The following is a 12050-nucleotide window of genomic DNA, read 5'->3' as shown; positions in this document are numbered from 1 at the left end:
TGTGAGAAAAGAGAGATGGGTAATATCTAGAAGAAAATTTTAAAAAAAATGAAAAGAAAAAGAAAAAATTTGTGAGAGAGAGAGACAGTGATGTTGACGGTGCGGTGATAGTGGCCCTGTGTATGTGGTGTCGGCTTGAGGGTGCTTTTCTCTTTTTCTGTGTCGTGCTATGTGTACCATTTTTATACACTGTTTATTTCTTGGGAGCTTTGCTTCATTTTTACCTCATGCAAAATTAAAACTAGGTCCATTTCATTTCATGGGAAGTTAGCATAAGCTAACAACAGAGATTGCGTTCTGGTCTTGCTAATCAGTTGCTCATATGCCAAGCCATAGCTAACTGCCCCACGCTCCAACTGGGAATTTGAGGGGAACAAAAAATAAGTACTTTATTAAACTACAATAAAGACAAAATTGGTTGGCCACGGATACGATTCAAGAGACAAACTTTGACACAATTTTGCCTGGTAAAGCAGGTTTACTTTATATGTTTATATATATTCTTAAAAATAAAACAGCAATGCTTAAAAATATTTCCTTTTTATTATATAAATCCTAAACCCTAAACCTGCCGTGAAGACATTTCCCGTCGAATTTTGATATGTCCCGACAAATTGTAGGGAATTTTTTTGAATTCAAGCAAGGGGCCCTCATTCAAAGACCCCAACACTTTTTACTGCTGAGATGAAAGTTAACATGTGATATTTTTCCGTTCTTATTGTATTTATACGCAACTTGACCTGTGTGAAAGTACGTTTTTATTATTACATGGTTGGTTTGGGAGTGATTTTGGATATGCAAATAATCATTTTTTTATATAATCATTTTAGAGTTTGTTTGTGAGTGATTCAGGAGAGGCCAATAATCACTTTTATAGATAATCAATTCTCCAAATAATCACTTAAAGTGATTTTAAATGCCCGTTTGACATTGCTTATTTGGGATAATAAGTGATTTTATAAAAAAATTGAGAAACCCAGCCTATTTGGTAAACTATGAGAAAATAAAAATTGTTATGAGATAAAGCTATAAGGGAAAGCAGCTAATGAGGTACTTTCATTTTATGATTATATATGAATCAGTTTCGATGAGGCGTTGGGTTTAATGATTATACAGCAATCATTTTCTGATTATACGGGAATCAACACCAACAATACTTTTAACAAGAAGTTTACCAAACGCCAAACTGCTTTATCTCACAACTGATTTCTATCACAGCAAATTTGATAACAATTATTTTCACAGCACATCAATACTAAACTGGCAAAGTAAGTTTATGGATAAGCACACAAAATCACTTAAAATCACTAAACGTGATTTTTTTGAGAAGAATGTGGGAGATGCTTCTTCCTATAATCCAGAATCACTCCCAAATGATTTTATGGAGAGCTTCTTCATAGAATTATTTTTTTATTTTATTTTTTTTTTGCAGAAACTCCTAGAATCACTTGAAATCACTACTGATTATATCCTATCTATAATTACTCTCAAATAAGCCTGCAATTTTATTTTCTTTTTATTTTCAAAAAAAATGATCCCAGAATCTAACCCCAATTACATGTTCTTGTCATTCTATATTTTTTTTTCTCACAATTTCCTTATCAATATAAAATATACCTAGTTCTCACAAATATCCTAAAGTAATACTATTATTTTGTTTATGTCTTATTGTTCCTTTAAAACTAGTAATCAGCGCAGCGGTGCTCGGGTCTGCCTCGTCCTTTTGACAACTAGTGTACGTAAAATAAAATTAAAACTACATGATTTAATGGGAAATTAGGGATTTTTATTTTTTTTACTATATAGATAAAATCACTGTCGTCGTGGGAAATTTGGATTAGAGATAGAGAGGAGAACAAAATCAATCGGAGCCAGATCCGCGCCCAAGTAAAAAAGCCCCGAGGAGCTCCGAGCACAACGCGCACGCAGAGATGGGGGAGGAGAAGAGGCATCAGATGATGCAGAACCTGTTCGGCGATCAATCCGAAGAAGAAGAAGAGGTTGATTCCGAGCACGAGTCCAATCCCCAGCCCAATTACCCTTCTGTATGATCCCCCGATTTTCTTTTTCGTTTTCAATTCAGATACCAATTGCATATTTGTAAATTTTTAGGTTTCGATTTTCAACTTTAGCTGTCTTCATCTTCAACTTTGAAGCGATGCTGTGCTTTTGTTAATGGTGGTAGATGCTTTGGTTAGAAGAATGTGTCTTGAGGATTTGATTACGGTTCTTTTTAGGGTTGGGGGTTTATATATATGTGTTTTTATTTTTTATTTTCCTGAAGAAGAAGAATGAAAGATAAGAGGTGGGTTGTGTTGAAGAACAGAAGCACTTTTGTTTAACAATGATTGACACAAATATCTAATGCATTTAAGCTGAAATTGCACAAGCACAAGTTATTAGTCTTATCATATTACTTTTCTGTCAATGGATAGTGGGAACATAAATAACGTGCGAGAAGCTCAACATGCAATGGTGTTGAAGGGATCATGAGCATTTTGATTTTCTTAAAGTCATCACGGGTCATGACTCATGAAATAATATGCATCATTTTTTAACATTTTCAATTTTAGAGATGAAAATGTGTGGAACGTATTTGTGGAGGAATCTTGTGACTGTAAGGAACTAAAGGAAGTCTCTGGCTCACTAAAGTAGTTGGGAAAATGTAAGGATTGTGTTTGGCTATTAGTAATATGAGTTGAATCTTATATGATGTAGTGATTATAAGTTATTAGGTCGACATGTATTTAAGTCTGTAATTGTTTTAATGTATCGTCATTATGCTTATGCTGAAAGTTTGAAACAATCCTTTAGCACTTGTAACAACTATAGCAGCATCAAGGTGCTTTGTGAAAACATCTTCGTGATGGTTTTGTTTTCAGGATGAAGGAGAGGGAGCACTGGAGCCTGAGGGTGAAGGTGAAGTAGAGGGCCAGGGGGAGGTAGAGGTAGAGAGTGATGCTGAGCAGCGTGATGTTAACCCTGATCCAGGAGAAAGTGAGGGCGAAAGAGAACAAAGTTCCCAAGAAGTAGAAATTGGTGATCAAAGAGAAGAAAGTGATGGAAAATATACCGACACTGATGAAAAAGAAGAGTTGACAAGCCGGAGACGAAATGTGATTGAAAGTGGGTCTGAGAGGTCTGAGGAAAACCATTACCCTGACAATGAAGATGACGAGGTTAATCAGGCTAGAAGTCCGAGGTAACTCTCTCTCTCTCTCTCTCTCTCTCTCTCTCTCTCTCTCTCTCTCTCTCATACAAATATACACGTATGCTCAGTGAATTTTAAAGAGCATATCTGAAGCAACATTTTTTTCTTCTCGTTTATCTTAGTGGATCTTCATGGCAATGCGCTGGCATCAAGCACTGTGCTTATTTTTGTTTCCAGAGAAGCAAGAAAACTTACTGTATTTTGACTAAGGGGAAACTTGATTTTAAACTTTAGATCCCCTGACGAGGAGAAGGACCATACTCACATCGCACACTCCGCTGTTCGTAATGTATTTGGTGACTCTGATGAAGAAGAACCAACGGATTACGCTGTTCAAAATGACATTGAGCATGAACCAAATGTGAGTACCAATTTGAGTACCAATTTTAAACTTAAATCTTTCATTTGTTGAGGCTGTTGAAGAGTCATAAATTTTAAAACGATTTATACGTGTGTTCCTGCCTTAGAGATCCCCATTGGAAGAGGAAGGGAGCTATGGAAAGAGTCCTAGACTAGAGGATGTAGTGGCTGATGAAGATGCTAGATATGATTCAGAAGAGGACAATATTGAGGCTAAACCTAGAGAGAAACCAGTTGGCCCCCCATTGGAACTAGAGATTCCACTGCGTCCACCTCCCGCTCATCCAGAAAAGGTTTGAATACTTATTCTACATGGGGGAATCACTTTTAAAATATTAAATCTTTTGCTTTGTGTATGAGCATCTTAGACCACATTATATGGATGCAATCTATTTTTTGTAAAAGTGCATTTAAGTTAAAGATGCTAAATTGGTTATTATTTATGCTCTATCGTTTTCCATTCCTTCATCTTCTTTATTTCACTTGGGGACTTTTTGGGATACTTCGGAATTACCTGGCTGCTATTGTTTATACTCACTATTGGATTATGAAATAATTAGAAGAAAAGTCATAACTTTTTCAATTTTTTTGACTTGGTGGAACATTTTTATATTCAAATGTTATCCTTATGCAGATGAACATGATCAAAGTTTCAAATATTATGGGCATTGACCCCAAACCGTTTGATCCAAAGACATATGTGGAGGAGGATACATTTGTGACAGATGAATCAGGATCTAAGAAGCGTATACGTTTGGAGAACAATATTGTGCGATGGAGGAGAGTTAGAAATCCAGATGGCACAACATCGGTAAGTAATTATCTTTGTTCTATTCTGTTATACATGCAAATTGGTGCTTTTTTTTTGTCAGATTAGGAAAACTTTGTGTGTGTTTGTGTGTATGAACCTTAACATTTTGATTTATCCCATATGTTGTTGGGTTTTTCAAATTCTCTCATTTCATTTTGAAAGCCAATATAAGTTCAACTTCACCATAATACCCATTTTGTGCTGCACTCTTTACAAGTTTGTTTTCATACATCGTGCACTCATTAGTGTTTAACCTATTGTTTCCTATGATTTGTAGTGTGAAAGCAATGCACGATTTGTGCGATGGTCTGATGGCAGTTTGCAGTTGTTAATTGGGAATGAAGTTCTAGATATATCCGTGCAAGAAGCACAGCACGATCAAGCACACCTATATCTCAGGCACGAAAAGGTAAAATTCCTAAATCTGTTGGGTGTGTGGGTGTGTATGTCATTCATGAATATATGCATGGCATACTCTGTTTGCATCATAAATCCAGAAAAGATTCCAAAAATGTTTGAAGATATTTCTGAACTGCCAACTTAGAAATTGCTCATATTATGTTATAGAAAAACTCGGTATCCAAGATAATTTGTTCCTAATTACCTGTGCTTTGTACTTGCAGGGAATTCTCCAATCACAAGGAAGGGTTCTGAAGAAGATGAGGTTTATGCCATCGTCCTTATCATCAAATTCACATCGACTGTTGACTGCTCTGGTTGATTCTCGACATAAAAAAGTGTACAAGGTTAAGAATTGTGTTACTGACATCGATCCTGAGAGAGAAAAGGAGGAGAAAGAAAGGGTAATTTGTTGCATATTGTAGTTGTTTCTGTTTTGTATGTTGTGTCACGGAACATCTAAATTGATTTTTTTTCGTTTGGGTTGTAGGCTGAAAGTCAAACAATCAGAGCTAATTTAATTCTTAATCGGAAGAGGGAGAAGGTCAGTCGAAAGTATACACCAACTGTGGACAGGAGGCGCCAACTTTCACCTGGTTTCTTGGAAGATGCTCTTGATGAGGTATGTTATTGATATAGGGGTTGGGGGTGAGGGTGGAGAGTGGACAGGATGGGAATTCCTTTGTGTTCTCGTCAATTCAAGGTTTTGTGTTCTTTTGCAGTACACTCAAATTATTAGATTGGTAGTTTTTCAGTTTATGCCATTTGAAGATTCTCAATTTTTCATTCTTTTTGTGGATGTGGAAGGCCCATTAATAATTCTCTAGTACATAACTGGAATTTTTTGTTTATTTACCTATCTATTCAGACCCAAGTTAGGTCTCTTAGTTAATCATTTTGGTGTTCAGGATGATGAACCAGATTATTATGAGTCTCGTCATTCTCGCCGCCATATAGATGAGGATTTGGAAATGGAAGCTCGAGCAGAGAAACGCATTTTGAATGCTAAGAAGGTCGTATAACTTGAGCTTTACAATTTTCCCTTATAGTATATCGTTTCTGCTAAACTTGTTGACTCTTGGAATGTTACTCACAGGGAACTAAAGACATCCCTCGCAAGTCATCCTTGCCAACTGCCAAATCATCTCGGCGTTCAATGGATTTCTCCGATAGTGAGAGAGGCGAGTCTGAGTATGAAACTGATGGGGAAGAAGATGAGATATCTCCTCCACGTAAGAGGGCTGAGGATCCAGAGCCAGAATATGAAGATGAGGAAGAAGAAGAAGAAGAAGAAGAACACGAAGAAGCCGAAGTTAATGAAGCATCCGATGAGGAGGAGGCTGAGGTATGTCTCTCCTCTTTTGAGTAGAAATGTTTCTGTATTATAATTTTCAGCATGTGGATCTGTTATATTGTTACCATAAAAATAGACTTGGAAAGTGTTGCATCACGAAGATATAAAATAGGAAGTATATGGCTCCATAATTCTTTCTTCTGAGTTGGCTTGAGAACATTTACGACGATCAATTAACCATTCAGTTTTCTATTGAACCTACTTGCTTGTAATTCTTCAAAGGTAGGGCGATTTTACTTATGTCAAGAATTAGTACGCTTATTATGTTCTAGTAGGCACGATTTAATATTTATTATTTCTTGGATATACTTGTAGGAACCTAAGCAAAAGGCTAGGGAGTCTGGACACAGTCACAAGCGCAAGGAAATCGAGTCAGATGAAGACTCTCCTCCTAGGAAGGCTGCACCACATCGCAGAATGGCGGTTGTTTATGATAGTGATGAGGACTAAAATCTTCATTTGGATTTTTGCATGTGAGTACTTTAGACTATAAGGTAATTGGTTGTTTTTTTGTTCTTTTCTTTGGGGACATAATAGATTTGATAAAGTCAGTTCTTTTTTGTCCAACGTTGAGAAAATGTCATGGATTTTGAGTTTTGCTCTTGAATTTCTATCTTTATTTTGCAGAAACCTTGGCCAGCCTGCGCTCATCCTGGGGATTAACCGGAGACAAGATCAAATGCCATGGGTTCAAATGATAGATATGAACCGTTCGTTGCAACTGTCTTTGCATCCAAAGTGTCATGTGGTTCATATCTATTTTTCCTCAAATTTTGGCTTTGGTGTTAGAACTCTGTTATCTGTCTTTGTGTCTTTTTGTCTTTGTGTATATATATACCAACAAGTAGTTTGTTGATTGTTATATTGGGAAATTGATACTAAAACTCGGGAGATCTGTCATACAGTTTTTGCCCCTTGAAATCTAGAGTCTTATTGATAGCAAATTTAACCACAAGTTTGATTTCTAACTTGAAATATTTCTCCTGATTACGTAGTTTGAATTTGTTTGGTTGATGAGAAGCTATACAATTCCATTTGGGCTGAAAAAATAAATAATTTTTGTAGGGTTTTCAATTTCTATTTTAATTTTAGTCCTTGAATTAAAAGCCCAACACAAAACAACTAAAGAAACAAATCTTTCATCTTTTTTTTTTTCATCTTCTCTTATCTTATCCACCCGTTGGACCTAATAATTTCTGGCATGGTCACGTGTTAGGCCACAGGACTCAATAATTTATCGCATTAAGAACAATATGGGAAGATTATGAGTAATAAGATGAAAAGAATAAAATCTAATTTCTTATTTATTTATTTAAAAAAAATATTCAAGTATAATTACTTTTTCAAAGTTGAAATGATGAAAATTGAATAGAGTTTTTGAGTTTTTAATTAGCAACAAATTACTTTTGGGTTTTCGATATGATAGGTGATTGGAACGGGCGGAAGCTACTGGATAGATGGTAGATGGTGCGTTTCGAAGCAAAAGGCTTTAATAGCATTGCGGATTTTTTTATGAACGAAGATTCTGGAAATTACGAAAAGCCCATGAAAGCTTCCCGCTTCGTCTAGTACATTCTGGGTGCTGTCGTGTCGGCCAGATGCGTCTCATCTCCCCTCTCCTTAAAACTGACTCTCCCGCACTTTCAAGCTCCATTCAGACAAGAACACAGAATCGGCTCTGTTTTTGCTAAACCAAAACAAAAGAAAGCAAAGCAATCAAGCACATAGAAGATCAAAGTAGCCAAACGCAATTCCACAATACCCACTATTGTCATAGAAAGTCACAGCTTCAGCTTCCATTTTACAAGCACAAGGTATGTGGTGCAAGACTCTTCCTTTTCTCGTTTCTCTCTCTCTCTTTTAATCTATGAATTTTAGACTTTCTTTCAGTTCGGTTCTCGTTTTGGGTTGAACCATTTAATTTAATATGCTTGTAGCAAAGCCTCTGTCTTTTTTTGAATTTTTGCGAAATAAGTTGTTGATCTATGATTGTGTTTAGGTTTTTAATTTTAGCCTTGCTATATTGTTAGGTTGAAATTAATGTCCCAATACGCTGTGGGCATGTCTCGAATTGTGGTTTAGCCCAACAATGCATTATGCATGCACCCTTGACTAAATTTTCAGAAACCCAGAAAAAAGCTTAAAATTTTCTTCTTCTTTTTTTTTTTTTATAATTTTTATATAACTTTTCGCTTGCGAAAGACATTGTTTTATGTATTGAAGAAAACAATTTTAATGATTCATGAATTGCGTGCCATGCATGTTGTTTTGGATAAAGCGTTGTGCAGCTTTTGATCCTGACTTTTCTTTTTATGAAACTTTTGATCCTGGCTTTGCATATGCATTAATGTTGTTTTTTGTTTCGTTTGGTAGTGTTTCTTGCGTATCAATTAACTGGTGAAGGAAATGAACCCCGACAAGTTCACCCGCAAGACCAATGAGTCTCTTTCCGGGGCTCATGAGCTGGCTACGGATGCCGGCCATGCGCAATTCACTCCACTCCACCTTGCATCCGCGTTGATTTCTGACCCAGATGGCGTTTTCAGGCAAGCAATTGCCAACGCTAGTGGCAATGCAGAGGCTCCACGGGCCGTGGAGAGAGTGTTCAATCAGGCGCTCAAGAAGCTTCCATCTCAGTCCCCTCCCCCGGAAGAAATCCCAGCCAGCACTACTCTCATCAAAGTGATTCGAAGAGCTCAGGCGGCGCAGAAGGCAAAAGGGGACACTCACTTGGCTGTTGATCAGTTGATTATTGGGCTTCTTGAGGATTCCCAGATTGGGGATTTGTTGAAAGAAGCTGGCATTGCCCCGGCCAGAGTGAAATCGGAAGTTGAAAAGCTTCGTGGGGAGGGGAAGAAGGTGGACAATGCCCATGGGGACACCACTTTTCAGGCATTGAAGACTTATGGACGAGATCTTGTTGAGGAGGCCGAGAAGCTTGACCCCGTTATTGGCCGAGATGAGGAGATAAGGAGGGTGGTTCGGATTCTCTCAAGGAGGACTAAGAACAACCCAGTTCTAATTGGAGAGCCAGGAGTTGGAAAAACTGCTGTGGTTGAAGGCTTGGCTCAGAGGATACTGAGAGGAGACGTTCCTAGTAATCTAGCGGATGTGAGGCTCATAGCATTGGACATGGGTGCTTTGGTGGCGGGGGCAAAGTATAGAGGAGAGTTTGAGGAGAGGTTGAAGGCTGTTTTGAAGGAAGTGGAAGAGGCTGAGGGGAAGGTGATTCTGTTCATTGATGAAATTCACCTTGTTCTTGGTGCTGGTAGAACAGAGGGGTCGATGGATGCGGCCAACCTCTTGAAGCCAATGCTTGCTAGAGGTCAGCTCAGGTGCATTGGTGCAACAACTCTTGAGGAGTACAGAAAATATGTGGAGAAGGATGCTGCATTTGAGAGAAGGTTCCAACAGGTTTATGTGGCTGAGCCTAGCGTTCCAGACACAATTAGTATCCTCCGAGGGTTAAAAGAGAGATATGAAGGTCACCATGGTGTGCGAATTTTGGACAGAGCTCTGGTTGTTGCTGCACAGCTTTCAAGTCGATACATCACAGGTATGGACTCAATTAGCTAATGCATGTATAGTTTCTTGTTTTATATTTATATAAACTGAAGCTTTGGCTGTGTTGGTTAAATTTTCTTGGCATTGAATTTCTCTTTTCTTTTTATGTATAGGGCGCCAACTCCCTGACAAGGCAATTGATCTAGTTGACGAAGCCTGTGCAAATGTGAGAGTCCAGCTTGATAGTCAACCTGAAGAAATTGATAACCTCGAAAGAAAGAGAATGCAGCTGGAAGTTGAGCTTCATGCACTTGAGAAAGAAAAGGACAAGGCTAGCAAAGCTCGTCTGGTTGAAGTGAGTGCTAGACCTCCAATCTATTATTAGAGAATATTTGTCTTCTCCTAAGTTGCAGATTCTGTTTTTAGCGAAGTTGTTCTTGTTCTTCTGTTGGCTCTAACATTTAATTCACAGGTGCGAAAAGAGCTTGATGACTTGAGAGACAAGCTTCAGCCCCTGATGATGAAGTATAGAAAGGAGAAAGGAAGGATTGACGAGCTTCGAAGGCTTAAGCAAAAGCGCGAAGAGCTCTTAATCGCTTTAGCAGAGGCTGAAAGAAGATATGATTTAGCCAGGGTTGCTGACTTGCGGTATGGGGCTATTCAGGATGTGGAATCTTCTATTGCAAAACTTGAAGGTAGTACCGATGAAAATCTGATACTGACAGAGACGGTTGGACCGGACCAAATTGCAGAGGTTGTAAGTCGCTGGACAGGCATACCTGTCACAAGGCTTGGCCAGAATGAGAAAGATAGGTTAATTGGGCTTGCTGAGAGGTTGCATAAGAGAGTAGTAGGGCAAAACCAGGCAGTTGATGCTGTTGCAGAGGCTGTTTTGAGGTCAAGAGCTGGCCTAGGAAGACCCCAACAGCCAACTGGTTCATTCCTTTTCTTGGGTCCAACTGGGGTCGGTAAAACTGAGCTTGCAAAGGCTCTTGCTGAGCAACTCTTTGATGATGAAAATCTGATTGTGAGAATTGACATGTCTGAGTACATGGAGCAGCACTCTGTTTCACGCTTAATTGGTGCTCCACCTGGGTAAGTGCATTTGCAATTTTTCTTCATACGTATGTTTCCTGAATTTAGCATTATAAAATCTGACTCATTCACAATTTACAGGTATGTTGGTCATGAGGAAGGTGGGCAACTCACAGAGGCCGTGAGGCGGAGGCCTTACAGCGTATTATTGTTTGATGAAGTGGAGAAAGCACATACAGCTGTTTTCAATACTCTCTTGCAAGTGTTGGATGATGGAAGGTTAACTGATGGCCAAGGTCGTACTGTTGACTTCAGGAATACGGTGATTATTATGACTTCAAACCTGGGAGCAGAGCATCTCTTATCTGGTTTAATGGGCAACTGTACAATGCAAGATGCTCGTGATCGAGTTATGCAAGAGGTATCTTCAGTGATCCCTAAAGGCGATTTGGCATTCTTATAGAATTGCTTGTTTGGTACGGTACTTAACTTGCGTTTTGGTACTTGGACAGGTGAAAAGGCACTTTAGGCCAGAGTTGCTGAATCGACTTGATGAGATTGTTGTGTTTGATCCTCTTTCACGTGACCAACTGAGGAAGGTTGCTAGGTTGCAAATGAAGGATGTTGCAGTCAGACTGGCTGAGAGGGGAATTGCTTTGGCAGTGACTGATGCAGCATTGGATTATATTCTGGATGAGAGTTATGATCCAGTGAGTATCTCTGCACCGAATTGTATTTTGCAAATCCAAATTTATGGTCTGCTCTACTTTTGCATGAAATACTAAACGATTATTTCTTTCTTCCAATTTCCAGGTTTATGGTGCTAGACCAATCAGGAGATGGCTTGAGAAGAGGGTGGTGACAGAGTTGTCAAGAATGCTGGTGAGAGAAGAGATTGATGAGAACTCAACTGTGTATATAGATGCAGGGCCAACAGGAAGCGGGTTGGTGTATCGGGTTGAGAAGAATGGAGGGCTTGTTAATGCTGTCACGGGCCAAAAGTCAGATGTATTGATCCAACTTCCCAACGGGCCAAGGTCTGATGCTGAACATGCAGTTAAGAGGATAAAGATTGAGGAAATGGATGAGGATCATGACATGGATGAGTAAACTTCTTTTTGTCTCTAACTTTTGGCAAAAGGGTTGTAAGGAAAGTGTTATATTTGTGTTCTGCAGTGAGTTTGTGAGAGTTGCTTGTGGACCTAAACAACTATACCTAATGCTATGGTCCCAAGTGTTTGAATAATGTTTAACCACTTGTTCCCTTGTAATGGGTTGTTTTATATAATCAAAAGTTTGTGTTTTCTTTTGTTTAATTTCTCTTCAAGGATTATTCACGTCTGTCTCAAAGGCATGCTCCTTTTACACTTCCATGA

At 38.6% G+C, this 12050-nt stretch overlaps 2 protein-coding genes across 4 annotated transcripts; both read left to right on the top strand.

The window, feature by feature from the left end:
* LOC18777201 (protein LEO1 homolog) lies at positions 1706 to 7101 on the top strand. Of its 3 annotated transcripts, none has more exons than XM_020564024.1 (12): positions 1706 to 2045; positions 2883 to 3202; positions 3446 to 3572; positions 3679 to 3864; positions 4206 to 4382; positions 4660 to 4791; positions 5006 to 5185; positions 5272 to 5403; positions 5690 to 5794; positions 5878 to 6126; positions 6451 to 6608; positions 6763 to 7101. In XM_020564024.1, exons 1-11 carry the CDS (start codon positions 1932 to 1934, stop codon positions 6583 to 6585), a joined length of 1857 nt encoding a protein of 618 aa, XP_020419613.1. In that variant the 5' UTR covers positions 1706 to 1931; the 3' UTR covers positions 6586 to 6608; positions 6763 to 7101. The 3 variants fall into 3 exon arrangements, with proteins under 3 accessions (XP_020419613.1, XP_007209944.2, XP_020419614.1); XM_007209882.2 differs by having other exon boundaries at positions 1711 to 2045; positions 6451 to 6629; XM_020564025.1 differs by having other exon boundaries at positions 1754 to 2000; positions 6451 to 6629.
* LOC18776744 (chaperone protein ClpB1) lies at positions 7487 to 11990 on the top strand. Its single transcript, XM_007210319.2, has 7 exons — positions 7487 to 7949; positions 8509 to 9691; positions 9813 to 9994; positions 10112 to 10734; positions 10816 to 11095; positions 11187 to 11384; positions 11488 to 11990. Exons 2-7 carry the CDS (start codon positions 8542 to 8544, stop codon positions 11782 to 11784), a joined length of 2730 nt encoding a protein of 909 aa, XP_007210381.1. The 5' UTR covers positions 7487 to 7949; positions 8509 to 8541; the 3' UTR covers positions 11785 to 11990.

Source organism: Prunus persica, chromosome G5 (genome assembly GCF_000346465.2).
Source record: "Prunus persica cultivar Lovell chromosome G5, Prunus_persica_NCBIv2, whole genome shotgun sequence".
Lineage (NCBI taxonomy): Eukaryota > Viridiplantae > Streptophyta > Magnoliopsida > Rosales > Rosaceae > Prunus > Prunus persica.
The sequence above is the reverse complement of the archived record's forward strand: the minus strand, read 5'-3'. Positions and strand labels throughout refer to the sequence as shown.